General features: G+C 39.1%; 1 protein-coding gene across 7 annotated transcripts in view; it reads left to right on the top strand.

Moving 5' to 3' along the window:
- The window catches only part of LOC107392446 (ryanodine receptor 3), a 129,941-nt gene that overhangs the window by 11,302 nt on the left and 91,034 nt on the right, over positions 1 to 27,605 (top strand). For 4 of the 7 annotated variants that reach the window (XM_070546665.1, XM_070546661.1, XM_070546662.1 and 1 more), the window contains exons 2-14: positions 9,262 to 9,381; positions 13,228 to 13,332; positions 19,010 to 19,024; positions 19,502 to 19,576; positions 19,707 to 19,785; positions 20,559 to 20,671; positions 22,341 to 22,440; positions 22,609 to 22,702; positions 23,501 to 23,575; positions 23,868 to 24,024; positions 24,548 to 24,712; positions 25,200 to 25,321; positions 26,064 to 26,244. In XM_070546665.1, coding sequence (XP_070402766.1) covers positions 9,262 to 9,381; positions 13,228 to 13,332; positions 19,010 to 19,024; positions 19,502 to 19,576; positions 19,707 to 19,785; positions 20,559 to 20,671; positions 22,341 to 22,440; positions 22,609 to 22,702; positions 23,501 to 23,575; positions 23,868 to 24,024; positions 24,548 to 24,712; positions 25,200 to 25,321; positions 26,064 to 26,244 — 1,401 coding nt within the window. The remainder of the gene's footprint in view (positions 1 to 9,261; positions 9,382 to 13,227; positions 13,333 to 19,009; positions 19,025 to 19,501; positions 19,577 to 19,706; positions 19,786 to 20,558; positions 20,672 to 22,340; positions 22,441 to 22,608; positions 22,703 to 23,500; positions 23,576 to 23,867; positions 24,025 to 24,547; positions 24,713 to 25,199; positions 25,322 to 26,063; positions 26,245 to 27,605) is intronic. The other 3 variants (XM_070546664.1, XM_070546666.1, XM_070546663.1) reach the window with 1 other exon arrangement.

Raw genomic sequence — 27,605 nt, 5'->3', positions numbered from 1 at the left:
GTGCAAAATTGAAATAAAGCCTGAAAGAAACATGAAGGTCTTAGAATAATATTGATGTATCCTCCATGCCTAAAACAAAAATGTACTATCAGAAAATAAAATTACAAAAAAGCATAAATGCACACAAAATGACTTTGCATATAAAAGTATTTACATCATTATTGCAAAAGATAGATATTTATCGATAATGTAGAATGACAAGAAAAGGTTAATATAAGAATTTACTGCATATATTCTAATAGGTATTACACTGTAATAAGGATGAATGGCCCCGCAGTTTCCCATTGTTGTTTTACAGTGAGTCATTACAGACTTCAGTCATATCCTCTACCCTGCTGTAATGACCATGCTAGTTGGCCTGAAAAACTTCAGCTTTATATGACTGCATACAGACTGTGCATGTGAGTGTGAGTGTTTGCGTGTGAGTGTGTGCATGTGTGAGAGAGAGAGAGAGAGAGAGAGAGAGAGAGAGAGAGAGAGAGAGAGAGAGAGAGAGAGAGAGAGAGAGAGAGAGAGAGAGAGAGAGAGAGAGAGAGAGAGAGAGAGAGAGAGAGAGAGAGAGAGAGAGAGAGAGGGAGAATAATGTCCTAAAAGAATGTTTGCTCAATGGGAATGCAGCCGCTGGCCAGCTGCATTTTGTTCCCATTCAGCAGTTTCAATCTGTCGCAGACAAAGTGTCAGCCAGACTCTTAAGCAGTGTTCACAGGTAGCAAGCCCCATGTGATGATGAAAACGTATTATCCATTACAGCAGAAAACAAGGTCATATCAGGACAAAGACAAGTGGAAGCAAGGGCTCTAGTTTGTTCTGGTGTCTCCTTCCTTCTCCTACTCTTGTCTCCTCCCAGGGGCCCTTTTAGTGTCACTCTCTGGATCAACTTGTGTTTGATTCAAAGGATTCTTTGGCATGCGATTGAGCTAAACAGAACAGAACAAATCTGACCTCAATGAGCGAGGCAAAATGCTTTTAAAGCTGTCAGGGTGAAGTCTGAAATTCTTCGCCACAATTCTTTACTTTGATGGGATATACTTGCAATTTCCTCCTGATTGAGTTATAATCACCTTTTCCATGAACACCCTTTGGAATCTTACAGAGCATTTGGCACTGGGACAGTTTAAATCAGCACAAAAACAGTCTGGATTTATGTACTTCTTAAAGTTTAGCATTAAAGACTTAGGTTTGGTTTACAAGGCAGGATGCAGGTTCTGAATTTTGACCCAATTCTCCTTTTCTGACATTCTTTAAGATGCGTCTGATTATTGTAATGGCTTGAATAGAAAAGAGCAGAGCAGAGCAGAGCAGAGTAGAGCAGAGTAGAGTAGAATAGAATAGAATAGAACAGAACAGAATAGAATAGAATAGAATAGAACACAACACAACACAACACAACACAACAGAACAGAACAGAACACAACAAAACACAACAGAACAGAACAGAACACAACAGAACAGAACACAACACGACACAACACAACACAGCACAACAGAACAGAACACAACAGAACAGAACACAACACGACACAACACAACACAGCACAACAGAACAGAACACAACAGAACACAACACAACACAACAGAACACAACAGAACAGAACAGAACACAACACAACACAACAGAACAGAACACAACACGACACAACACAACACAGCACAACAGAACAGAACACAACAGAACACAACAGAACACAACAGAACACAACACAACACCCAAAGGTATGACAACACTGAGGGTGCTCCCACCGAGTCACCTTACATTACAAAAGAGGTAAAACATAAACAGGTTTAAAAACAAGATAAAATAAGACAAAACACACTGAAAAAGGTGCAAAAAAGCTCAAAGAGGTAGAAAAAAATAAAAGGTAAAGACAAGTAAAACACAAAAAAATACAAGCAAAAAAGTTACAAAACGTATGAAAGAAGGTACTGCTGGTTTATGTGAAGCTTTTGCTGTGTCGTCACAAACCACACACACACACACACACACACACACACACACACACACACACACACACACACACACACACACACACACACACACACACACACACACACACACACACACACACACACACACACATATATATATATATGCTTTGAAAATTGTTTGACAATTAAAAACTCCTGCCACATGAACCGGGCTTTAATTTTCCATTTTGATTTGAAGATGTATTTTTTGCATGTGGTTCTAGTTCAAGTAAAGCATTGTAAAAACAAAAAGGCTGTTTTTTTTTACTTAAAAATACTTCACATAAATTTTTAAGCAACTTTATATTCATCTTGTTCTTTGGGAATAAAAACACCCTTAAACTTAGTTATTGTGATTAGGTGTAATGTTTTTCTGAATCATTTATGCTTTAAAGAGTAATTAAATTGACAAAAACAAGATTTAGAATGACTAGCATGCAGCTCTGGGTGTAGCAGCACAAGCGTTAAAAATAACCCTGCTGAAGTTAAGAGCCCAATATAAAATAACTTATGCCACTGTGCCCTGTGCTTACCAACAACATCTTAGGGCCAGTTTTAGACGTTGCCTAGATATTTTGTGACTTTAGCGTTCAACTACTGTGTTACACCTCCAGGACTTACAAAGAAATAAAGCCCCGCAACCTTCTGCTGCACAAGATAAGTCTGTAAAAGCTCATTTTCATGAGTCGTCTGTAGTTCTGAATTATTCCCGTTGAAAGAAAAAAGAACATTACTTTCACTGCAACACTGAATAAAAACAATACTAATTTCTGTCAGAATATTTTGGAGTCTGATAACAAAGGGCTGGACTTTGATTTCTGCAAGTATGGAACAAAACATGTGCAACAATGAACAGAAAAATCAGTATAGAAAAGAATAGAACGCTTTCTTTAAACATTTGCATATTTATAAACCTTTTATTGAGAATTGAGAAAAAAATAACTAGAATTTGTGTCTGTCTTCAGCTGTTAAGCAGTTCGTCAGAACTACATTTCAGCTAATATCTTAACATTGCTGATGCTGACTCCGTGCATCCTTTGGTTGAGCATTTTCACCATTATCACTGATTACGTAAGGATCAGAAAACTGGCTAGAAATAAAAAAAATATTTATCATCTTAATTACATCACCTCACGCATTAAGGTGTAGTCTAATGCAGTTGCTGTAGCCCAAACACACACAGGAGATAATAAATATGTGTGTTTCCACCCGGCAGGAAGAGGAATGATGAGTGTGAGACGGAATTGTTGTGTGTTAATCAAGTCAGTCCCAAGGTGACCTCAGAGGCGAGGCTCACTTCTCACTTTGTTCTGAGACAGATGGATAAATTCTGTTTTTTATTAATGGTATTAATACGTAGCTGACATCTTCCTGCTGGTTTTTCTTATGATTTCAGGAAAACAGGATGATGTTCAGTTGTCAATCTGACTGTGATTCATTTAAGACTAAATGAGCACAAAGACATCCTAGAAATCTAGACAGATAGCAGCCAAAGCACAATGATTTTGCTCTGCATGTCTGTTGAGCCATGCTCCATTGGAGCCTCAGCAAGCCTGAATAGTTTTATGCCGTGCAATCAAAGCGCTCTTTTGACTTGGTGGGCGGGATGATGCAACAGAGCAGAACAAGATGACTACAGCTCATTTGAAACAGCTTTGGCATCAACTTGGGCCATTTAGACTTGGACTGTTCTTTGGGTCAAAAGCATATAGAGGTGCTTAAGTCCTTTATTTAATAAAAGGATGCATCTGCGACTTCTTCCTCGTTGCCTGACATCCATAGCAGTGACTATGTCACGTTGTTCATTGTCCAATAGCATGTGGAGACAGTTTGAAAGACAACCGTAGACTACATGACTGAAGTCTGTCTATGGGTTGTGGCCAGAATAAATTCACATTTAGGATAATAATAATAAATCAAACTCACTTAGCGCTTTGTATCTAAAAATATTCATAATTTCTCTTTCTTGTTCAGAGCACATGTTCAAATATGGCAGATTTGATGTTCTTGTGATGATTTCACCAACTTTATTCAGTGTAACATTTATGACACATATATTCTTATTTAGCTCAATTAGTCAACCTGGTGATGTGAAAGTTTCATGAACCTAGCATTGTTAGTTTTGGAGATCTGACTGTAAACACGAGGGGAGACCGAGCCTAACCCTAACACAACAGTCTAACCTTATTTATGTTGTTTCTCAAAAAAAGGAATTAGAAACGTAAAGAAAAATCTGTGAGGTTTAGAGGAAAGACACTCCTTTTAGAGGCCACATTAGTATTTACTGGAACATCCAGACAACAAGCTGCTACTTTTTCACACACTTTGAACACTAAGAAAAATATCTGAAAATGCAAAAACAAAGACGAGACAATTTTATTATTCTAGATTCTAGGAACAAACAAACATTTGTCAAGATATATGTTATTAAACCTTTGACTAACATAAACTTTACTAGATTATAAAAGTGGTTGTAGTCTTCAATCATCGGCATTTATTTCAGAAAATCAAACAGCTGTTGAGCAGCCTGGCAAGCCATCATTTTTCTTTGCCCTGTTTGTAAAGCGTCTTTGAATCTTTAGTTTTTTAGACATAATCTTAATATTCATGCTAACAGTAATATTAACAATTACAGCAGTTTTAAACTAAGATTTCTCTGGGAAATCAATCAAATCAATCAAATTTTATTTGTAGAGCACCTTCCACAACGTTATCGGAAGCCCAAGGTGCTGAACAGCATCATCATAAGAAAAACATTCCCAGTACCTGGGCATAAAAGCAAGATAAAAACATAAAATCATAAAATATCAAGCAAACAATATTACAAATAAAGAGAGATAACGGAATAAGACTAATCGATCAAAAACAAATGGTGGACAAAATAAAATCAAGCATCTGGGTTAAAAAGAAGAAGAATTAAAACCATAATGTCAGGGCAATTCAAAGAACCCTAGCGCTAAAATGCAATCAAATAAAAATGAGTCTTTAAACGAGACTTAAAGACTTAAAGGGATGGTGCCTGCCTAATGCTCAGTGGCAATTCGTTCCACAGAGTTGGAGCCAAAACAGAAAAAGCACGACAACCCCTCGATCGATATTTCGACCGGGGGACCACCAGAAGCGATGATGATGAACAGGAGGAAGACGACATTGAGACAGATCCTCAAATATAAAATATTCTAAAATATTCTAATAATCTGTATATTTGATCAGAAATAGTATCTATTGTTCAATAACTTCTCAAAAAATTCTACCTTAATCTATTTTTATAAAAATATTCTATATTTTTTAACAATTGTGATATATTCTGTATTTTACGAACAGCGATGCAATGTTCTAAAATTAGCTAGATTATTCTAACGTGTCTTATAAGTATTTATATAATTTAAAAATAATGTTTATTTAGCTTGTTCTTATGTTTTATTTGGAACAGGGCCAACACCCATATTTGATCACGTCATTTTCTCAGGTTTACTTCATGAAAAGAAACATTTTTGAAAATTGCAACAACAAAAATACACTTTGGTTATAGACTACAATAACACCCTGGGGTTGAAATTTAAAATTTAAAATACTTCAATGAGTGCCCTTTAAAGGACCTCTGCTTATGAATGATTGATGGTAGTGAGTCAGATGGGTGTCGAGGACCAGTTGTGTTCTAGACAGATCCAGAGACATTGACTCTTCTGATTAAAAACACAGAGCTGTGTCTGTGTGTAGGTGTGTGTTTTATATTAGTGTGTGTGCTGTTTGATGCTCAGACAGGCAGGAATGCAGTCAATAGTCATATGGCCCAAATCGATGCTGTGCTTTCTGTTGCAACAGCAATGATGATACAGTATGTTCTAACCAAGCCAAGTGTTGTGTTGCCATAAAGGCCTATTAATTTTATTCTGTATCTGGGCTGAATAATGTTTAATTTTGATTGGGTTTCGATTTTAATCTGTTTGCATCTTTCACATAACACCCATGAACAAATATCAGTTCCAGCAGTTGGTCTTGGTCTCTGCAGATTTAGCACAGTGTGAATTTAAAACATGAAGAAAGCTAAAGTAGACATTTTTGGTGAATTGTTTGATTGATTTGGCCTGCAGTGACTCCCAGTGTGCAAACAGTGTTGCTTTGAACTTCATCTGATGCACACGTGTGCATCAACACAAAAATTAAATGTGTCACACGTGGTTGTCATGGCCTCGAGGCCTGTCACAGCAATTCTCATGGTGCACTTCTATCCAGGCGCAACCGTAAAATAGAATCTGTATGCACTCGTCGATGTTGCTTCTTTATTTCTGCATCCCTGCTGCTGCTGCTGCGCACCGTGCTGCACTGTACCGCTGTAATGGAGTGCTCCACCGTTGCTACTACAACTGCTGCTGCACTCTGCTCTGAGCACAATCCTCTCACATTAAATAATGGAGCTGGCAATCGTACAGAAGCACCCCCCCCCCATCCCCCATCTCTCCTTCCCACAGTGGCCAGTATCAGCAAATTTCTGCTTGCTCCGCTGTCCTGCAGGGTAACTATGTCCAATTCAGCGTTTACATGGCCAACACTATAAACACCATCTACTCATTTGCACGACCGTAACGTCAGAGGTTTCCTTTCCTGAACATGGAATCGCATGGAAAACACAAATTCTCATTTTCTCTTTGTTGGCTTGTCTAAATGACTTTAAACATAATTTAAATAAGAAATTTAAACCTTATTTGTGTTTTCTTCAATAACATGAATGGCTCTAAACTGTCATGAATAATGTATAATAGCGCTGACCAAAAATCAATATGGCTTCCTGTCAAAAATGATGACAGAAAATGTAGAATTACACTTAGATATGCACACACACACACACGCACGCGCGCGCACACACACACACACACACACACACACACACACACACACACACACGCACACATGCATTCACATAGTTTTACACATAATCACCAAAGTGGCATGAAAGCCTTTTACTGTCAGTCTCTACACATATAAATTCAATTCAGTTCAATTCAAGTTTATTTATATAGCGCCAAATCACGACAAGAGTCGTCTCAAGGCACTTCACATAATAAACATTCCAATACAGGTCAGTTCATTAAGCCAATCAGAAAAAAGTTTCCAGTATAAGGAACTCAGCAAATTGCATCAAGTCACTGACTTGTGTCACTGACTTTACAGCAATCCTCATACTAAGCAAGCTTTTAACGACAGTGGAGAGGAAACCTCCCTTTTAATGGGAAGAAACCTCCAGAGGATCCTGGCTCAGTATAAGCAGCCACCCACCACGACTCATGCATTTAACATTCCTTTTATTTCCTCTTAAAGAGCAAAATGTTTCAATCAATGACCTTAACCTATTTTGCAGTGCTGAAAGGAAATTGGGTGTACTAAAGAGATCAGCTATTTGCTAAAGTCTCTGTGAGATTTTCACATTTTTGTGGCGAAAACTGCCAACAACATTCTTCTTTTATTGTCCTCAGAAAATAAGAAAAGGAGGGAAAAAATGTGGAAAAGTAGACAATAGCTGTGTTTTATGTTATGTTTTATGTTCTTTTCAGTATGCTATTCATGTGGTAAATAAACAAGGCATCCCAATAAATGAAATATTTTTTTATGAAGGCTAATATTAACATTTCTGCAGGTCAGACTTCTTTTGATCTGCAGTTATTTGAACTCAGTTGGATTTTAAAATTACAGAAATGGTTTTAAAAATACCGAGTATTCATCTCAGCATTGTGCATAATTTAAACCGCTCAATATTTGACCAATAAAAATTAACATTTTATAAAATCTGTGATTCTTCAGCAAAATAATCCTTTTTTTTAACATAAATATTTGTCCCATTTAATTCTAATCAAAGCTTAAAGGGAGCTTTTTAAAGGATGAGTCCTTTTACACAGCCTTTGTATTTTAAGTGTTTTAAGAAAAAACATTTTCCCAGAGCTGGCTCAATGAATCTGCAAAAGTGTAAAGTAAATGCCATTCACTTAATTATTTGATTTAAATAACACAATGATTCTAAGATATCTTCAGTATGCATGGATCTTCCAGCTTTGTAAAACAATGTTAAAAATCCATCCAGTATGACAAAATACAATAAATGATATGAATGATTGTTTTATTGTGGCTTCAATTGTTTTGAGGTATTAATTGACCAAATAAGAAATTAATTGTGCTCTAACAGAGTAAAGAAATCAGATCCACATTTCTTTCTGCTTAAACTGTCAGAAAAGGACAAACAGTAAAAAAAAATAAAATAAATAAAAAAATACAAATTTGTAGTCTAACTATTTTGTATAGCATCAAACATCTGAGTGCTGCGAGATAGAGATATTTAAATATTTTCTGACTATATTTTAAAGTCATTTTCAAATAAAATATTTTGTAAACTTTTGGGAGGTGACAGCATTACAGCATGAATCTTTCATGAACTATCCATAACTATAGAAAAATTAAAAAAATAAAATCACATTTGGTTATTAGGCTTGATTGTTCTGCATCACATTTGACCCCAACCTTAACCCTAACCCAGAAGGTTTTGATTGTCGGGTTTTGTCTTCACATGAGGAAATAAATTAATTGTACTTGGGGCGACGGTGGCACAGGAGTTAAGTGCTCGCCCCGTAATCGGAAGGTTGCAGGTTCGAGCCCCGCTCAGTCTGTCGCTGTCGTTGTGTCCTTGGGCAAGACACTTAACCCACGTTGCCTGCTGGTGGTGGTCGGAGGGACCGGTGGCGCCAGTGCTCGGCAGCCGCGCCTCTGTCAGTGCGCCCCAGGGCAGCTGTGGCTACATCGTAGCTCATCCCCACCAGCGTGTGAATGTGTGTGTGAATGGGTGAATGACTGATTGTGTTGTGAAGCGCCTTGGGGGGTTCCTGGACTCTAGAAGGCGCTATATCAAATACAGGCCATTTACTCTCGCAATTTGAGAAAAAGTAACATAATTATTAGAAACTATGATAAAGACTTTTTTATCATATTTTGCCAAATCACTCAGCCCTGGTTGTGATGGCAGATCTAAAAAACAAACTAAAAACTACTGTATTCACGTCATTTTGAATCCAGCTCTAGGATTATAGCTTCAGTGCTTTTTTAATATCTTTTAGCATCCTTCCTCAGTCTCCTGCTGCTTTTCCAGCACTGCTGGAAAAACAAACACTCGACAGGCCAAACAACAGTCTCCCCTGATCAATCCAGTAGAATGGGCCAGTGTGTGTGGGTGGGTGAATTGGGTTTCTCTCAGGATCCGACACCCACTTGCACAAACAGAGGCACAGACTAAAGTCAGTTCTGTCTTGACAGGATGATGAAGTGGTGCTCCAGTGCGTGGCCTGCATCCAGAAGGAGAATCGGAAGTTCTGCCTGGCTGCCGAAGGGTTGGGCAATCGCCTGTGTTACCTGGAGCCCACCTCAGAAGCAAAGGTAGGCCAGCCGAATCCAGATCTAATCTGTGCAGCACAGATGCACGCCACCAAAGTGGGGTGGCTCTGCCTCTTCATCAGAAGTCAGCATGACACACCTCATTGGATTTAAATTGTTTTCACTGCAGTTCAAAAACTGATTTTTAGGAAAGTAAAAAAAAAAAAAAAACAACAGCAACTAATTTGTAGACATTTTTTTAAATTTTACTCTATAAAGAAAATAAATTGTTCAATATAAAAACAGCATTACTTTAAATAGGGCAAATACTCTTAAAGATGATTCAGATTTACTTGTTTGGAGGACATTCATCTTTCCATGGGGCAAGCAAAACTTTTCTGGTTAGAATTCTTAAAACCATCAAATAAACCAAAATTTACATTCTTTAGTTAGTTAATTATTTTTTTGGGCCTTGCAGGTGTCACGTTGTTGTAACACCCCACAGAAATAGTCGTAACCAAAGCGGGCTGCTAAGATAAAAAGACTGAAGCCAAAACTAAAGAAAGACCTGGTGAACATTAGTGAGGATGAACAGGATGCTGGCATTCTTCAGCTTTCCCTCAATAAGTGCACATCTGCTAGACACCAACACTTAGAGCAAAAACATTTTTATCAACCTCATTTCAGGTCCCGATTCATTATTAGTTGTCAACTAGGCTTAAATGTTTATTTTCTTTTTCATGTTTAAAACATTTATCCATAAATAGACACGTGACCCCGACCGATGGGTATGTTCATTACCCTCTCATTCCTTATGAACTTATGTAATCAGCTTCGTCCTCATACAGACGGAGCGACGCAAATGCAATCAGCAGTCGCCACACGAAGCAGTCGGCAGAAAAGTGCAGTAAACAATGCACCCATTTAGATAAGAGACATCAGTGTGGTTTATTCTTGTTTAGGTCCAGCTAACAATTACGGCATCCAAGCTCGGAAGCTTAGAGAGGCGGCTCATTGCCTCATCAAAGTATGAAACAACGGCTCACATCCACCGCAGTCTCCTTGATGAGCTTCTCTTAAAAGGGTTCTGCGACAGCATCGCATCTCTGTGGGTCTGCCGCCGTAAGATAAAACAATTCAAACGAACGACACCCCTGCATGTGTTTATAAGCTGTAGCTGTTAATTCTTTTAGTGTCGTTGCAGCATCTAAGTTTCCCAAAGTTTTAATGAGTAAAATTTAATTGCTTCCCACTTGTAACCAGCAGGTTGCCTCCTTAAATGCACATTTTTTAATGAAGTGTTGCACTGTTTAGTGGGAACTATTCAAATGAAAGCAACACTTTCACCTTTGTTCTGCTGCTCATCTGACATTAAAGTTTTTCTGTGGCAAAGCGGCAGATGACACCGGATTTATAGGCTCCTTCCACATTGACTGTCTTTTAATCAGGATGCATTAGAACTGAGATTAAGGTTAAACAACGTGGCATGTGCAGATTGCATACATTTAAAGAGATGGATGCTTTTTTAGGGAGTGTTCAGTAAGGAGAAGGCTAAGGAGAGAGTTCAAGTGCACAATGTTAATCTGAACATACACGTAGAGCAGGCGGTTAATCTCCCAAACTGTGTGTTGCAGGAGGCCAAGCTTTCACTCCATATTGGATGGTAATTCCGCCTGACAGATGTGATGGATATTTCCTCTGTCAGGCACTTTGTCTTCATTACCTACTGTTGTTTTTTTTTTATATGAAAGGCATCACCCCCATTTGCAGGAGCAATGATACTGCTATAGAGGAAACCCAAGAGTGTCTTTTGGAAATGGAAGACTTGATATCATGCCCCTTTATTTTTAGGTAAACTAGTCTAGTAATGGAGCACAAAATCAAATCGCAGGACGAGGCTGATTCAATGTGTGAACTGTTTACATGGTGACTTCAATCAGGCTGCAAAAAGTGATTTACAGCCAACAGCTTTCACCTGTCAGAGACTCGTTATTATGACTATTGGAGGAATGCCCACATACCATTACATGAGTGCCTTTCCGGTCTACAGTTTTAGCTCCCATTTAACTGAGATGCGGTTTTAGACAATACTATATTAAAGCAGTGCAATTTCACAGAAGGAAACAATAGTTTAGATAAAACTTGAAGCAACAATGCAGACAGCAAACCAGAAACTTCTGTTATTTTTGTGTTGTGTTGATTTTCACCATTAGAAGTTGTGAAGATATTCTGATTCCTGAACAATTTATTGGTTTAATGTCATATTTTGCTCTTCAGAGCCATCATAAAAAAACTCATTTAAATTTAACTCTATAACGTCGTAAGTATCTTCATGTCTTATATACATCATATAACATCTAAAGCCTCTACCTCTTTAACAGGTTTAGTAATTTCCTCAAAAACCTGCTTAACCAAATGCTGTACAAGCCCTCCAGTGTAGGATTTAATTACAACTTTTGGAAAATAATTATTATATTAGTATATAATTACACAGATCATCATATATCAATAATATCCAATAAACAACAAATTCTAATGAAAATATATTATTAAATATTTATTTGCTTTAAATAGTTTAATATCTGCCTTTATATCCATTAAATGATACAGTCTAACTCTCTCCCAAACTGCATCATTAAACAGGTTCTGGTGATTCTATCACATTAACAAAGTCTTGAAGGTGAGAGAATTGGACTGTGGAAAGTTTTGAAATGAGGCCACGTCCACCTGTAGGATTGGTCCACTTTAGGGAAGTCTACTGCAGTACGAAGTTTTCAGGTTGAGATCATTTATCTTGCGGCCCCAACACCCTCAGCGCTGCTTCCTCATTCTGTCGCTGAATCGCTTGTCCTGTCTGGTTCTGCCCCGATTCAGGATTCAATCTGGCAGCGTCTCAATTGTCCCTGTAATTGTGCTCTTTCCAAGACTTAACACACACACAGACTGACCTGAAAGGACTGAATGTTAATGTCTTTAAAATGATGTTTAATGATTATTGCCCAGCAATTAAGATCAACTTGCTGCAAGCTGGATAAGAACGCAGCAGTCAGCATTGATTTTATTAGTGGAAATCTAATCACAGTACCCCCGTACAACAGGGAGCAACTTGCTTTTCCTGGCTTATAAAGATATTTTGCCTCTATTGCAAAAAGTTTCTGAAGAACTAAATCACGGGAAGTGTTGATAGACAGCAGGAAAAGTTTTCCTTTGTGGTGCTCTGACTTGGATAAATTTGATGCAGAGATGGATTCAGAGGTAGAACATCCTGTACTTTCCATGGTATGTGGTGTGCCTTTGCTCTTTGTGCATTCCTTCACTTAACCTTAAAGACCAAGTTCACTAAAGAACCGCTTTTTACTTGTCATTTTTGAAATATGAACAGTCACTCTAAGGTGTTAACGTGAAAGTTGTCTTCTACCTCTCTTTCTTGCATTACTGCCGATAGCAAATAGACGGGGAAACGCTCGGATAAGAAAATCCAGCCAGATCTACGTCACACGGAAAATTAGCATTCAGGGACTCATCTTGGTTCACTATGGGGTAGGCTGTTGTTGATTTAGCCTCCAGGAGAGGACAGAGCACATCTCAGCTAGTAGAAGCTAGTTGTTAGCATTAGCAGCTGCACAGCATGACAGAACTCCTTCAGACTTGTGTTGACGATTGTGGTACAATCTTTTTTTCTCACAGAGAAAAACTCAAAAGGAATTAATTTATACTAGAGACCTCTGCAAATATGTTGAAAAAAGTGAGTGAACTTGGTGAAAAATTGAAGAGAGTTTTTGTTTTCTCTTTTGAGTTAAATATCAGATATTCAACTACCACCTGTTTCTTAATGCCAAGTGTACAAATGGAAATTTGTCAGATTGTGCAAGTTTGTATAAACGATCTGATCACATGATGTTGTTGCAGTTTGTGCCTCCAGATCTGTGCATCTGCACCTTCGTCCTGGAGCAGTCTCTGTCTGTTCGGGCCCTGCAGGAGATGCTTGCTAAGAGTGGACAGAACAGTGAAGGGGTGAGTGCTGAAACATGCTGACACACACACACACACACACACACGCACACGCACACACACACTCACACACACACACACACACACACACACACACACACACACACACACACACACACACACACACACACACACACACACACACACACACACACACACATATACACACACACACACACACACACACGCACACACACACGCACACACACACTCACACACACACACACACACACACACACACACACACACACACACACACACACACACACACACACACACACACACACACACACATTTCTGCTCATCACTGCCATCCATTTGACAAATATCCCAATAGCTCACGACTGTAGTTTTGCATTTGTTAGGTTTAGGTTTGTGTACACTACTAAAAAACAGATTTTTAGGAAAGTTAAAAAATATATATTTTTTTAGACATTCTATTAAATTTTACTCTATAAAGAAAATAAATCGTTCTTTATAAAAACAGCATTGCTTTAAATAGGGTCAATACCCTTGAAGATGATCCAGATTTACTTGTTTGGAGAGGACATTCATCTGCCCACGGGGCAAGCAAAACTTTCCTGGTTAGAATTCTTAAAACCATCAAATAAAGCAAAATTTACATTCTTTAGTTAGTTAATTATTTTTTTGGGCCTTGCAGGTGTCACGTTGTTGTAACACCCCACAGAAATAGTCGTAACCAAAGCGGGCTGCTAAGATAAAAAGACTGAAGCCAAAACTAAAGAAAGACCTGGTGAACATTAGTGAGGATGAACAGGATGCTGGCATTCTTCAGCTTTCCCTCAATAAGTGCACATCTGCTAGACACCAACACTTAGAGCAAAAACATTTTTATCAACATCATTTCAGGTCCCAATTCATTATTAGTTGTCAAATAGGCTTAAATGTTTATTTTCTTTTTCATGTTTAAAATATTTATCCATAAATAGACACGTGACCCCGACCGATGGGTATGTTCATTACCCTCTGATTCCTTATGAATGTGTGATGATAAGTTACATTATTAACTCATTTATTCCCATCTTATTGATCTCTTGTGGTTTCTGCTTCACAACAAGTCACTGCTGAATATCTTTCTGTATATTAGAACTCATTAAAACTGTTTTTAAATTAACCTCAACCATTGCTATGGATTATGTGGATGTTTGTTTTAATCTGACTCTTCTACATTATATAATTAGAAATTATCTCATTGTTTACCTGACATTTTGTCCTCACTCTGCTAGTTTTCCACTTTAGTAGATTTAGATCGACTCCAGTGCTGGATTTGCATCACATTAACTCTCATTTTATCCACAAGGGATTATTTTCAAACCACCAAATATAGGATAAAACCTCATTTGTCACTTTTTCCCAGCTAATCAAAGTGGCACTACAAGATGATGCAAATATCTAAGCTGATGCAAGTGTTCTGTAATGAAATCAGCACTAGCTATGTTGTCAAATAACCCCCCAGCATCACTATAACGCAATGTGGCTAATGGTTCTAAGAGTCGTCTTAAATCCTGAGGATTTAATGCTTGAACTCTGAGATAAAAGAAGATGTCAGGGCTGTATGTTGCTGGGTGGAGGGAAATGTCTAGACAGGAGAATGATGAACGTCAGGGCCATTAGTTCCACTGGTGTGGAGAGAGGGAGCTTAAAATAACAGATTTGTGCCTGTGGAGTGCTCGTGGTAAACAATTTTAAAATTGTTTAAAATAATATATTGTTTTCAGTGTGCACTCATAGGGTAAAACATTTAAAGTCAGATTAAAAGCACCAGCATATCCTGTGCATTGTAAAGGAAGGTTGTAAAACATATTGATACACTGAAATACCACAATACTTCATGTTATGATACAGAATCAATATTTAAAGCAATGTATTGTTTTTTTTATTGAGAAGTTACATGCAAATTTATTTACTGTATTTCTTTAAAGCGGTGCAATTCAAACTCTGACTGATAGGTGGCAGAAGTTTTTACTGTCTTCATTCCGACTGTATCTCAAGATAACACTGGAAGGCTGTTGGAGGCATCTGACCTGAAAACTGTATCTGTACCTTGATGGTGTGTCTTTCATTACCTGTCCAATTTGAGCTCAGCCTGGTGTTTACTGTGGTCTTTTAATGTGTTATGTGGACGAGTGTGTGTGTGTGTGTGTGTGTGTGTGTGTGTGTGTGTGTGTGTGCCTGGGAATGATTTGTGGATTGGGTGTGAAACTATCACAATTGTTTTAACCCTTCCACTGTCCTAATGGGTGTGACCCCGTGAGGAAAGTTGACCATTGAGCAGGGCTGATGGTTTATCCCTTGGGTCCATGTGGCAGGGGTGAGGAGTGAGCACCACCTCACCCCTGCCACGTGGACCTCAAGAAATAAACCATCAATCCTGCTCAGTGGTCAACTTTCCTCGTGGGGTCACCCATAAAGACAGTGGGAAGGTTAAGTGTGGGAAAAGGATGGAATGTGGGTTAAGCACTTTGTGTTGCATCTTATGCATGAAATAGTGCTATATAAATAAAGTTTGATTTGATTTGATCTGGACCTATAGTATATATTGTATCCCCAGATTCATTACAGCCCCCTATTTATTTGACTCAAAAATGGCAGCGTGGGAGGTTTCAGGTGTCAGTTAGGCGTGGTTTGGGCAGGGAGTCTTGTAGATGTCTTTCCAAGCAGATTGTGTGATCATTTCTATATTTTTCTGAGCTATCGCTACAGCAATATCGAACCATTCCATGACAATATCAAAACAAAGAAGCTTGTTTTTATGACTTTTTTAGAACTTCTAACCCCAACAGAGCTCCTCTGAGACAGCGGTGAACATTTTAGGTTTTTACTTCTAAAATCGGATCTTTTATCATGAACTGAATTAAATAAAACTGAAAATTAAAAATCACCAACTGGTGCATACTTAAAGGATTAAATACACTCCCCATTATGTCTCATTTAATTGTACCACTCTGGTAAACTTGATAATGATTTTGGAACAAAGTAGCACAATTAGGTTGGAATAAAACCACATCTTTTTGACTTCCATTTACCTTCATTTTGCATCATATAACGGTGAACATACAAGTCTATTGGTGTTATTTCTGACAAATTGATATGAAACATTGTGACAGTTGGCGCTTGAATAAAACACACAAAGCAGAGCTAATTCCCGGTCCTGCATTACCTAAAGGAGGCGATTAGTGTAAGAAAAACCTCTTTGGGGAAAATTACATTTCTAAGCATTTATTCAACAAGACATGCTGAAAGGACAAATGTACTCATAGAAACTTTACAAATAAAATGTAGCAGTTGGAATCTATTTCCTGTTAAACTTTTGATAAAACACAATGATTTTAGTTATTGTTTTCTCAGTCTTGAACCAAATGTCAACTTTATCAGCTTTTCCTTTAGTTGTTAGTTTTATTATTTGACCTAAATTTAATGAAAAACAAAACAAGAATTTTGAACTTGTTTAGAGAAGTAGAAGAATTTTCATTTTCTTACTTTTGTAGGTTTTCTGAACATTTTTGTTAATTTACATCCTTCAGATGTCTCACTTACCTTTTCACTGTATTTTTCTCTATATGCACGTTTATACTTTTGACATCATGCACCTCTAATATTTTTCTTTGTCCGTGCACATGTATGAATCAGCACAGGAAGCACTGTTAAAGAGGAATTGGAGTTTGGCTGTGTCTCGACTGAGGCTCTGAAATCAATGTGTCTGCACAGATGCTCCATCAATAGGCAGTAGCTGGAGCAAATAGGTAGTTCAGGTTGATTTAGACCTGCAAAAAACAACTAGTGTAAATGCCAGCTCCAATGTAACAGTGTCCAAATTAGAGCTGTCCTGTTTTGGGGGTGTGGCGGGGTGCTAATCAATAAATCCATGTAAAACGGTCAGTCAGCTACAGAACACCTCTGATGCTTACTAAGGTTTACTTTGCTTTCTGTTTCAATTTTATAAACATCCAGTGATGGAATTTGTTCTACCGCTGCTCTAAAGAGTTTTTCTCAAGCATGTTTCCCCTCTTTGGCTTACTGGAATCAGAGCTTTAAAGTTTAGCTTATTTCACTCCCTTAAAGTGTATTAAAATGTTGTTGCAGTCTATTTAACCTTTATAAGTTTCCCTTTCATTCCAAAATATGCTGCCAGCTTTCTGAAGTGAGCCTAAGTTTTGGGTTTATTGGTTTTGGGGGGGGATTGCAGCTTGATGAGCCTCACCGCATTAAACTCAGCATCTCAGCCAGCGTATAGCACAAGGCAGCAGCACTAAAGGAGCCTGGAGGCCAGTGCTGCAGTCTGTGCAACACGACTGCATCAAGTCACAGGTGGGCTATTGTCCCAGAGACTAATTAAAGAAGAAGACAAAGAGGCAGAACGAGCTGAAACCAAACAGAGGCTGTGCATGAACCCATAATAATTTAGTAAAAAATCTACAACTTAGATGAGTTTTTGCTGTGAAAATACTCCTTTACATGCTAAGCTTTTTTTTTGTCAGAGACAAATATTTGAAATCAATAAACACATTTCTATAACAGACAATGATAACCTGAGTTAATATATAATACAGTTTTCAAATGATGACTAATTTATTTAGTAGAAAAGCAATCCAAAATTAATCTGGCTCAATGCAAAAGAATAATCACACCATTTCCTCCTTGTTCATTAATGTAATAATTGATCATGAATAAAATTGGATTCACCGGAAAGCATCATCCATACCCAGGTCCAATTACTTAAATCTGTCTGACAACATGAAGCAGACCGACAGATTTCAAAAAGCAACAAATTGCACTTCATTTTGAAGGAATTCAAAAGAACCAGACACATCTAAAGCCCCACAGGCCTGACGTTGTTGGATCAGAGGTTCAACAACAGGTAAGAGACTGGGGCAGAGAGAAAAATAGAGTCCATGTTTGCATTTTAAGACCAATACCTGCTGACAGACATGTCTCACAGTTGCCCAAGATATCCTTATGAATTTAGTCTAAATATTCTGAAGATTAGTATGACATAACTGAAACTTTCTGGGTCTTTACATCTGGTGTGAAGCTAAAACTGCATTTCAGTAAAAGAACATCAAACAACAGTCAAACACGGAGGTGGAAGTGTGATGGTCTGGGGCTGCTTTGCTGTTTTTTGGACCCGGATAATTTGCTGTAAGTGATGGAACCACTCTGCTCTTTAGTAGAAAATGCTGGAGGAGAATGCCCATCACCTTAGGCTCCTGTCCTGCTGCATAACTTGGGTTATGCAGCAGGACAACCAAAAGCACACCAGCAAATCCAATCAAGTGTGTTACAGCCAGATTATGGGGTAATGGGTCAATTACTTTTCATAAAGACCTTTAATAAACGAAACCATCGTTTAGAAACTGTCTTTTGCTCAGGTTATTTCTAAGATTGATTATCTGAGATACTTGAGTGTGACAAAAAAAGTGCAAAAGAACAAATCTGTCAATGTGTACATCTCTTGTTTGCCTTGATTTTCTTTTAACATATTTGGTTAAACCTCTGCGTTTTGGCATTGTCACCATGAACTTGTTTCCCTTCATCCATTTTACTTTTTGACAATATGTGTTTGCACAGCACCAAATTTATAAACAAAGTCAAAAAGACACAAACAGAACAAGAGTTCCTTCTGAGTAATGACCGCATTTCTTATCTTATTGCTTCCTAGAGGCTCATAAGGAAGGTGAGTAACGTGGAAGTTGCTTCCTGAAGAAAGACAAGAAAAGCTGCTTTTTAAATCCCTGTTTCATCTCCCCCAGTAGAGATACCATGCCCCCCCACCCCCCACATCTTAAACCCAATAATGACTACAGAGCATTAGCATTCTTTGCTAATGTGGGCATTGCATTACAGACTGAACATGGCTGTGCATCCTTCCCATGTTTCTGTAGTCGGGAAAGATGACCCCGTATCCGGTTTGCTCATGGATACAGGAACTGGTACCACCACCTTCTTGTCAGATTGCATGTTCTCATTGGTGAAAAGGGGTGGCAAACCCCACCCATGAGATATGATTCCCTCAGCTTGATGTTGTTATTGTTGGTGAGAAGGGCTCTGCTGAGGTCAGAGGTCAGTTGGAGATTGAAGCCTCTGGATTAGCACCAGTGAGTGTGGAAGTTGTGCTGACAAGTGTTGGGTTTTGTGTAAATTGTCATTAAAGGCAGCGCAGAGTGGTGGACACAAGACTTTGCTGTATGGACATGCCATCCTCCTACGGCACTCCTTCAGCTCGATGGTGAGAAATCACAACAACTTTCAGAGAAAACGCAGGATTAGCACAAATAAAACATTAGTAGTTTTGATAAATTATTAGAATCATCGGACAGCTTGTATGTTTTAATGCTCGATGTGTGTGTTGACCACAGTACTTGGCCTGTTTGAAGACATCACGATCTCAGACAGACAAACTGTCCTTTGATGTTGGGCTGCAGGAAGATTCAACAGGTAAAAAAGCTCTTTTTGAATTCGTTTGCCATTATTCCATTTTGGCTTTTACTTCCACGTCTGCTTCTGTTGTTTCACTCTAGCAATCACTCTGCTGTTTCACTGTCCCTCTTTTTATCTGTCTCTCTGTACTGTATTTGCTCATGACTGAATTTCCCTGTGTTCCTTTTCAGCATCCCAGTTAATATTCCCTTTGGGATGCTGTAGACACACAATGTTCCTCTATTGTCAGCCGTGATTACATCTGGGCTGCATATATGATAATCCTATTGTGGTATCCTGATACATGGAACCATTTTTCCCCTTGCTGTTGAATTCCATAGATGTTGCAGCTATTGTGTTTTTTCAAGTTAAGTCTAAATCCATAAAATTAACAACTCAAGTCCACACCCTGATGACCATACCCCATCATTTCTCAGCAGAAGATCAGTAACGGCAACATGGATTATACATTCCTTCAAGGACTTATTGACCTTTTTTTTTAACAATGTACACAGCTTTTTTCATCAGTGTGTTGAATTCTGCTTCGACTGATAAAACTGGTGCTTTACAACATTGCTTCTCATTCATTTATTCCCAATTTAGATATCAAGCAGATATTATGCAACCATTTCATGGTTCAGGAGCAGTGTTTCCTTTCATGAACTTTTGCATGTTTTACAAGCATAACGTGTTTGTTGCAAACTGTCAACAAAGAAACAAAAGGACTAATGTTGCCCATTTAGACAAAAAGATGGATGCTTTTTACTAAAATCTTATGCATTTTGTTGCAGGCGAGGCCTGTTGGTGGACGATCCACCCTGCCTCCAAGCAGAGATCAGAAGGAGAGAAAGTACGCATTGGCGATGACCTCATCCTTGTCAGTGTGTCCTCAGAACGTTATCTTGTAAGTTGCCATCTTGTTAGGATCTTTAAAGGAAAGTATTGACTCTGATTACCCCAATGAGACAGAATTTCTGATAAATCCCAGTCCACTTATTACATGTACTCTCACTGTGATCAGCAGTGAGAGTACATGTAATACCTCTACAATTGTACATGTAATACCTCTACATGTAGTACCTCTACAATTAAAAGCATGACGATTAGTTCAATTAGATTTTCACACAACTTATTTAGTTTGTCGGATTATGATTTCTTCAGACTGTTGTCATTTTGAATCATCTCTCTCTTCAGTTGATATTTATGTCATTATTACACTTTTAACAAATCTTCACATTGAAATATTGACAAATATACCAGCAACAACCTCATTTAAACAATTTAACCTAATCAGAGGCTTGGAATTACAGTGCCATGGTATATTAACCCTGAAAAGACATTGCCCATGATTCATGAGGTCAGCGAGAATGTGTGCACTCCTGACTGTAGCAGTGCATAAACAGATGACCTCTGTTTCCTTATAGTCATCAACATCAATCTGGTAGTCTGTCCCAGCTGTCATTCAAATGGTGCTATACGAGGACATGCTGCACCTACGGGCTGCAGAGAGGTCCCAAGGAGCAGGGATGATCAGAACACAGCTGCCATGCAATGTGTTTTTTGTGGCGGAATAAATACAGTGCTAAGCACACTAGTGCACAACATGTTTATGGTATAGCAGCCGCTCATGTGGCAAGAATCCTGAACTAGAGGCATCTGCTGCTATAATTTTTTGTTTTAGTCTAAAATCAACTGTATGCAGGGGTTTGTTCTGGATGAGTGACTATTGAGAGGTTTAAACTTGTGTTCTCATCACAGTGGGCTGTAAGAGAGGGGTCACACTGCAGTCCTCAAGGGCCACCATCCTGCACATTTAAGCTGTTTCCTTCCTTCAGCACACCCCATTTAAATGAACGAGTAATTAACAGACTTCAGCAGAACACAGAACTGTAAAGAGGTGATCCTTTTATGTGCTGGAGAAGCAAACTTGTAAAACCTACAAGGTGGTAGCCCTCGTTGCAACTACAAAAATGTTTTCTATATTAATGATTGTGATGTCACAATAAGGAAAATTATTTAAAACCATTCAGAAATCAGTGTCTCAGCCTATAGCAGCCTGAGCGAGGGATTGGTGGGCGTGACCAGCAACAGCTTGTTTTCTTAAAGTGACAGGGCCCTGAACTTGACTCCTCATTGACCAGGGATGTCCAAAGTGTGGCCCGGGGATCACTTTTGGCCCTCAGAAGGATTTTGTGCTGCTCACACTGTCTTTTTGAGAATGATTAATATTTTTTCTCCAGTCCGTCACCCTTTTTCATATTTTCATGTTCAGGTTTTTACCAATATGCTTTGTAGGACTAATTTTGTAGAAAAACAATTCAGAAGAAGTCACCATAAAACAACTTTTGCCTTTAAAAAAATAAGAATCACATTTTGTGGCCAATAAGGACTATTGCTTTGATGGTTTAGGCCCTCAACTTGAAAAGTTTGGACACCCCTGGTATACACCACAAACCTAATATGAGCTGTAATTTGTCCCCTTTAAAATAATTTAGTTTTCTTAAGCTTAATTTTATTATATCTCTTTTAAATGGCTGCTTGAAAGTAAATGAGTGTTTTATGTGATGTTGCAGCACTTATCCATCTCCAATGGCAACATCCAGGTGGACGCTTCATTTATGCAGACTCTGTGGAATGTCCACCCCATCTGCTCTGGTAGCAACATAGAGGAAGGTAGAGACGTTTCACTCTGAATTACTAAACTCAATCTCAACAGGCCGGTTGATGAATATGGTTCAAGCAAAACAACAGAACCAATGATCTGATTTACACTACGAAATGTTATCTTAGTTATTTAACATTGAAATTGAAATCGATCTTGTGTTTTTATTCCTTCGATAGGCTACCTGTTGGGTGGTCATGTGATGCGCTTGTTTCACGGCCATGACGAGGTGGTGAGCATTCCCGGATCGGACCAGAGTGAAGAGCAGCAAAGGTCTGAAACAGTGCAGAATATGCAACAGCACTGGGGTTGCAGGAGCTATAAACGTGTTGGAAGGGAAAAATGGGAGACCGTAGAGCTAACTGTTGCCTTTTCGTCAACTTGAAAAGAAAAACTCTCTCAGACCAGTGTAACACTTGGCTCTCCAGGTTGCAACAACTGGTAACTGATGTTATTTTTAGCTACAGTTCAGCCACAGGGTTAAAACGGAGAAAAGGGTAGTTTGAATAAACTGATATAAAGAGCCTGAAGTGGGTCAGAACAACGAGCAAGGTCCATACACACTCAACAAGGTGCCACAAGCTCTACCTCTTCCTCTTGGACACACTCAGTCTATTTTTCGAACAGAGCATGGCAAACGTGGGGGTGGGGTGGGGGGGTGGGGGGCGGGGATTAGAAAATGAGATTGCCTTTTCTCATATTTGTCCTTGAAATTGAGCAGAAGCAGCTTCCATTTAGGACCATTTTTATTTTTCTGATCAAACCCAAGCTGACACCGCGGGAAGACGAGTGTTTTCTTTTATCTTAAGACCCAGTCACCCATATCGCTGATAGACATTGTAGCTGTGGGTTATCGGGGTACACATGTCTCTGTTTGAAGGATGTAAGGCTTAAGCTAGTAGAGTGACTGCAGCCTGTGTGTGTGTGTCAAACATCTCATGAAAGCACTCTGATAAATGAAAGGTGGGATTCTTCTAAGACAGGATGAACGACCTTGGCATTTGAAGTTGCAGATGGACAGATGAAGCATTCACAGACGATCTAACACTGACGTTTCCTTGGCTTCTTCAGGATAGTCAACTATGAGACGGGTAAAGCGGGTGCAAAGGCAAGGTCTTTGTGGAGGCTGGAGCCACTTCGAATTAGGTGGGCCGTTCTCTCTCACCATCCTGTCTGTCTTTGTTCCTATCGTAATGATTTCAACCACACTTCCTTTTATTTACTGTTTACACTTTTTTAAATTTCTGCACCAATTCCTTCTCATTCCTTCTTATCCTTGGCTATTGTGTCAAATCTACTAAACAAATTGCTTTTACCCCCAACCACATTCATTTATGCAGCAGCCTCATTTAGATCAGCCAGTTTGTGGATAGATTATAAAATGCTTTGCCTTTTTCAATCGTATGATTCTATGCACTTTTCTTTTTTAACTTCATAGCTGGAGTGGGAGCCACATCCGCTGGGGGCAGCCCTTTCGACTACGACACCTGACGACCGGTCACTACCTGGCTTTGACAGAGGACAGGGGTCTTGTGTTGCAGGACCGGGAGAGGTCCGACACGGTTTCAACAGCCTTCTGCTTTCGAGCATCCAAGGCAAGAATTCCACGCATCAGGAAACGGACACTTCATCTCAGGATAGCACAGGCTTTCCCATGAAATCCAAACCTTGACAACAGAACCTCCAACAGTTATTAGACTGGAAAAGTACCATTCTATAAAGCACAATAACAATTACAGGAGTTACTGAGCCAGTAAAACGTACAGCGCATAGGTTAATTATTTGAACTTGCCTCCTGCAACTGAACCAATCATTTAGCAGTACTCTGTGTAATGGGGTTAGATATGACCATTGATCGCATGCAAATTAGTGGCTACTAAAAACTGGATTTAAAGTTTTATTTTACAGTATAACTGAGTTAATTACCATGGGAATTTTAATGCACAAAGTGGGATCACTGGCAGCACACATTCTCTCACTGTGAAGGGAGGAGCTGAGCACATGTAGTTGACATTTGGTTGGTGGTTTGATTAAGAATCGATTTGCATGTTTGCAAGCGTGAACGCCTTCTATCATTCCACATGACGGCTTTCACTCATGGTCTCCTACTCTGTGCAGGAGAAGCTGGAGCAGAGCCCCAAACGGGACATCGAGGGTATGGGAGTGGCGGAGATTAAATACGGGGACTCCCTCTGTTTCATAATGCATGTGGCTACGGGTCTGTGGCTGTCCTACCAGGCGCCTGATGTCAAATCTGCTCGACTAGGTCCCCTCAAGAGAAGAGTGAGTGTTGACACAAAACAGGAATTTTAAGCAGATGCAAGTCATTAATGAATAAAAGTATTTTGTGCCAAAGTTTTGATCTAAGATCTTTTTATGCTGAGAAACTTAAGTTGTGGCTATTTTGAGTTATGGCTAACCCTAACTCGTGCAGCAACCTAGCGGGTTAGCTGTAACCCTAGTTAAGGTTAGAGTTAATTGCTCACTTAAAATGACATTAGGAGCAATCTCATGCAACACAATATCCTAATTTACTCACTTTTCTGGTTTATAATAAAGGTTAGCCTTGATCGCCATCTTGCATTAAATCCAATCTAAGAAGTAATCATATGTAGAATTCAACCTAATCATAACTTTGTTTTGTTTTTATTTATTTAAAACTGCACTTTGCTCCTTTGGAAGTGAGTGATATACAGAAAATGATGACACACATTCACATAACGCCGTTGTGTGTGACATGTTCCGTATGTTATCTGACTTCAACCTCAAGGCGTGCCTTCACTCTGAGGGTCACATGGATGACGGCTTGACCCTTCAGCGCTGTCAACACGAAGAGTCTCGTGCAGCACGGATCATCCGAAACACCACGCTACTCTTTCACCGATTCATCAGGTATGAGAGGCGTTGAATCAGTGCTTCCATGGCATGACTCGCCTCAGCAACACAGCGTCGTGATTGTGCAAATGACCCAATTAAATCAAATTACTTTTCATATTTGTCTTGAGACCCTTTAATAGAATAATCAGAAATCTATGTTGTCATAAATGCCAAACACACAATAGCTGCTGCTGATGGTGGTGGAGCCGAACTAATAAAGATGATAAAAAAAGTCCCTGATGCCTCATAAATTGATTTCTCAGAGCTCCACAGTCTCTCACGAAGACACAGATTGCACTCACAGCCAGTGGGAAATCACACTCTGGGCCTGAGTTTTGGCTAAAAGGGATGCCAAAGCCACAGACAGCTCACTCATTGGACGTGTCACTCATTTCTAATTGGCATCCTGTGCAGTCAAACCGCACTGCCGGCTTTGAAAAAGGAAGCTGTGGCACGAGTATGTGTTTCTGATTAAAGGGCTCCGTCCTTGGGTGAGGCTCAGGGATATAGTCATGAGGCGTCAGCCTCCCCCTTGGTTGTAACGCATACATCTACGCTCATCCTTCCCATGCAAATGGCATGGGCTATTTTTAGCAGGCTGGTAGAAACTGGCATTTCAGCATGAATGGGTATGAGTTCATTCAGCTAAACATTGTGTTAGTCACCACTGCTGTGAATACCCTACGCCTCCTTTTAAGAATTTTGCAGCCAAACCTGATTGTAAATTGAATTATGTTCTCTTCTCATTCCATAACAGAGACCTTGACTGTTTGAGCATTAAAAACCGAGCGATGGTTGCCTTACCTGTTGAGGAGGTGCTGCAAACGCTCAACGACCTCATTACCTACTTTCAACTCCCCGACGCTGAGCTGGAGCATGAGGAGAGGCAGATTAAGCTGCGCTCACTCAAGAACAGGCAGAACCTTTTCAAACAGGAAGTGAGTGTTCCCCAGCATGGAAAGTTTAGCAGACTAACAGCCTATGAAATATTAATTTATTTTATCTTGTTAGGGCAAGGAAACATTCCAAATCCAGAGTAAAGAGGGGTGATTAGTGTTGTCTCAGTAGAGGATTGCGTGTGTGATTGAGCTGAGAGTAGAGGAAAAGTGTGAGAGAGGCAAAAGCAATTGATCCTCCCAGGGGTGTTTCATAGCCATCCCGTATTTGGAGGCAGTGCATATGAAAGTGTCAGCAGTTTTAGTGTTATAAGTTTTCCCTGAGGTAGGAATAAGCGCACTGAAGCTTCCTGCAAAGCTTCTAGGGCCTAAATTGCGTTCATCAATTATGATATGTCCGCAGCGGTACCAAGGGGTTCTGTGATGTCAACTATTCACACTGCTCTGGATTTGTTCACACTACACCTGTGTGATTAGGCCAGTAAATCTTCAGCAGACCTCAGATTACTAGTTAAATGCATGCCTACACTTATGTTTTTATTAAGTGTTACAAACACAGTTCTTTACTTCCTTGTTTTAATACAACATGTGAACATAAAAAGCATCTGTCCTCTGAAAGATTGCATTTAGAAGGCCAGTTTGTTGCACTGCTGACTCGTGATATTTCCTGGTAATATAAATCACGGGAAATTTCCATTTAGTCTTTTTAATGCCCTCCATTTAGCATTTCCGATCATTGTAGTCATTTCTTTGCAGCGTAAATCACCATGACGTGGCTAATGAGACAGGAGAGATCTGCGTTTAGGATCGTCCTGCTAATCAAAACCCATTAAGCTTCCTTATTAATGAGAGCTTGTCATTAATAAAAGGTGTCTCAATGCTGAAGTGTCTAGAAAAATTAAGCAATTAAAATAAAATATACATCTTTTCCAAACTGTACGAAAAACATGTTCTTCTTCAGGGTATCCGCGGGTCCTTAAAAAGTCTTAAAAAGTCTTAAATTTGCTTTTCCAAATTTAAGGCCTTAAAAATCCTTAAAAATGACAAATAATCCTTAAATACAGTTTCCAAAGGTCTTAAATTTTCAAAGACCCAATAAACAAGATTATTTTATTTCTATGAAATTTTCATGAATTTCTAGTTAGTCTTCAGCATTTTTTGCGTATGATATTTGCGTAAGCGGAACCGTACACATTCAGTTGCTTGTGAAAGGGGCTATTTTTAGATGAGCACATTAGCTGGTTAAACTAGTGGGAGCTTGCGCCATGGGGAAGTGCAAGTTTGATGGTAACTGGATGGCTAATCCCATGTTCGCGACGCGGTTAGCACCAGTTCCAGTCAATAGCTGGAAAATAAAGCTTAAATTTAATTATAAAAATAGCTTAAATTTGCTCTAAGTGGCC

The sequence above is a fragment of the Nothobranchius furzeri genome, chromosome 18, assembly GCF_043380555.1.
Source record: "Nothobranchius furzeri strain GRZ-AD chromosome 18, NfurGRZ-RIMD1, whole genome shotgun sequence".
In the NCBI taxonomy this organism is placed as follows: domain Eukaryota; kingdom Metazoa; phylum Chordata; class Actinopteri; order Cyprinodontiformes; family Nothobranchiidae; genus Nothobranchius; species Nothobranchius furzeri.
The sequence above is the reverse complement of the archived record's forward strand: the minus strand, read 5'-3'. Positions and strand labels throughout refer to the sequence as shown.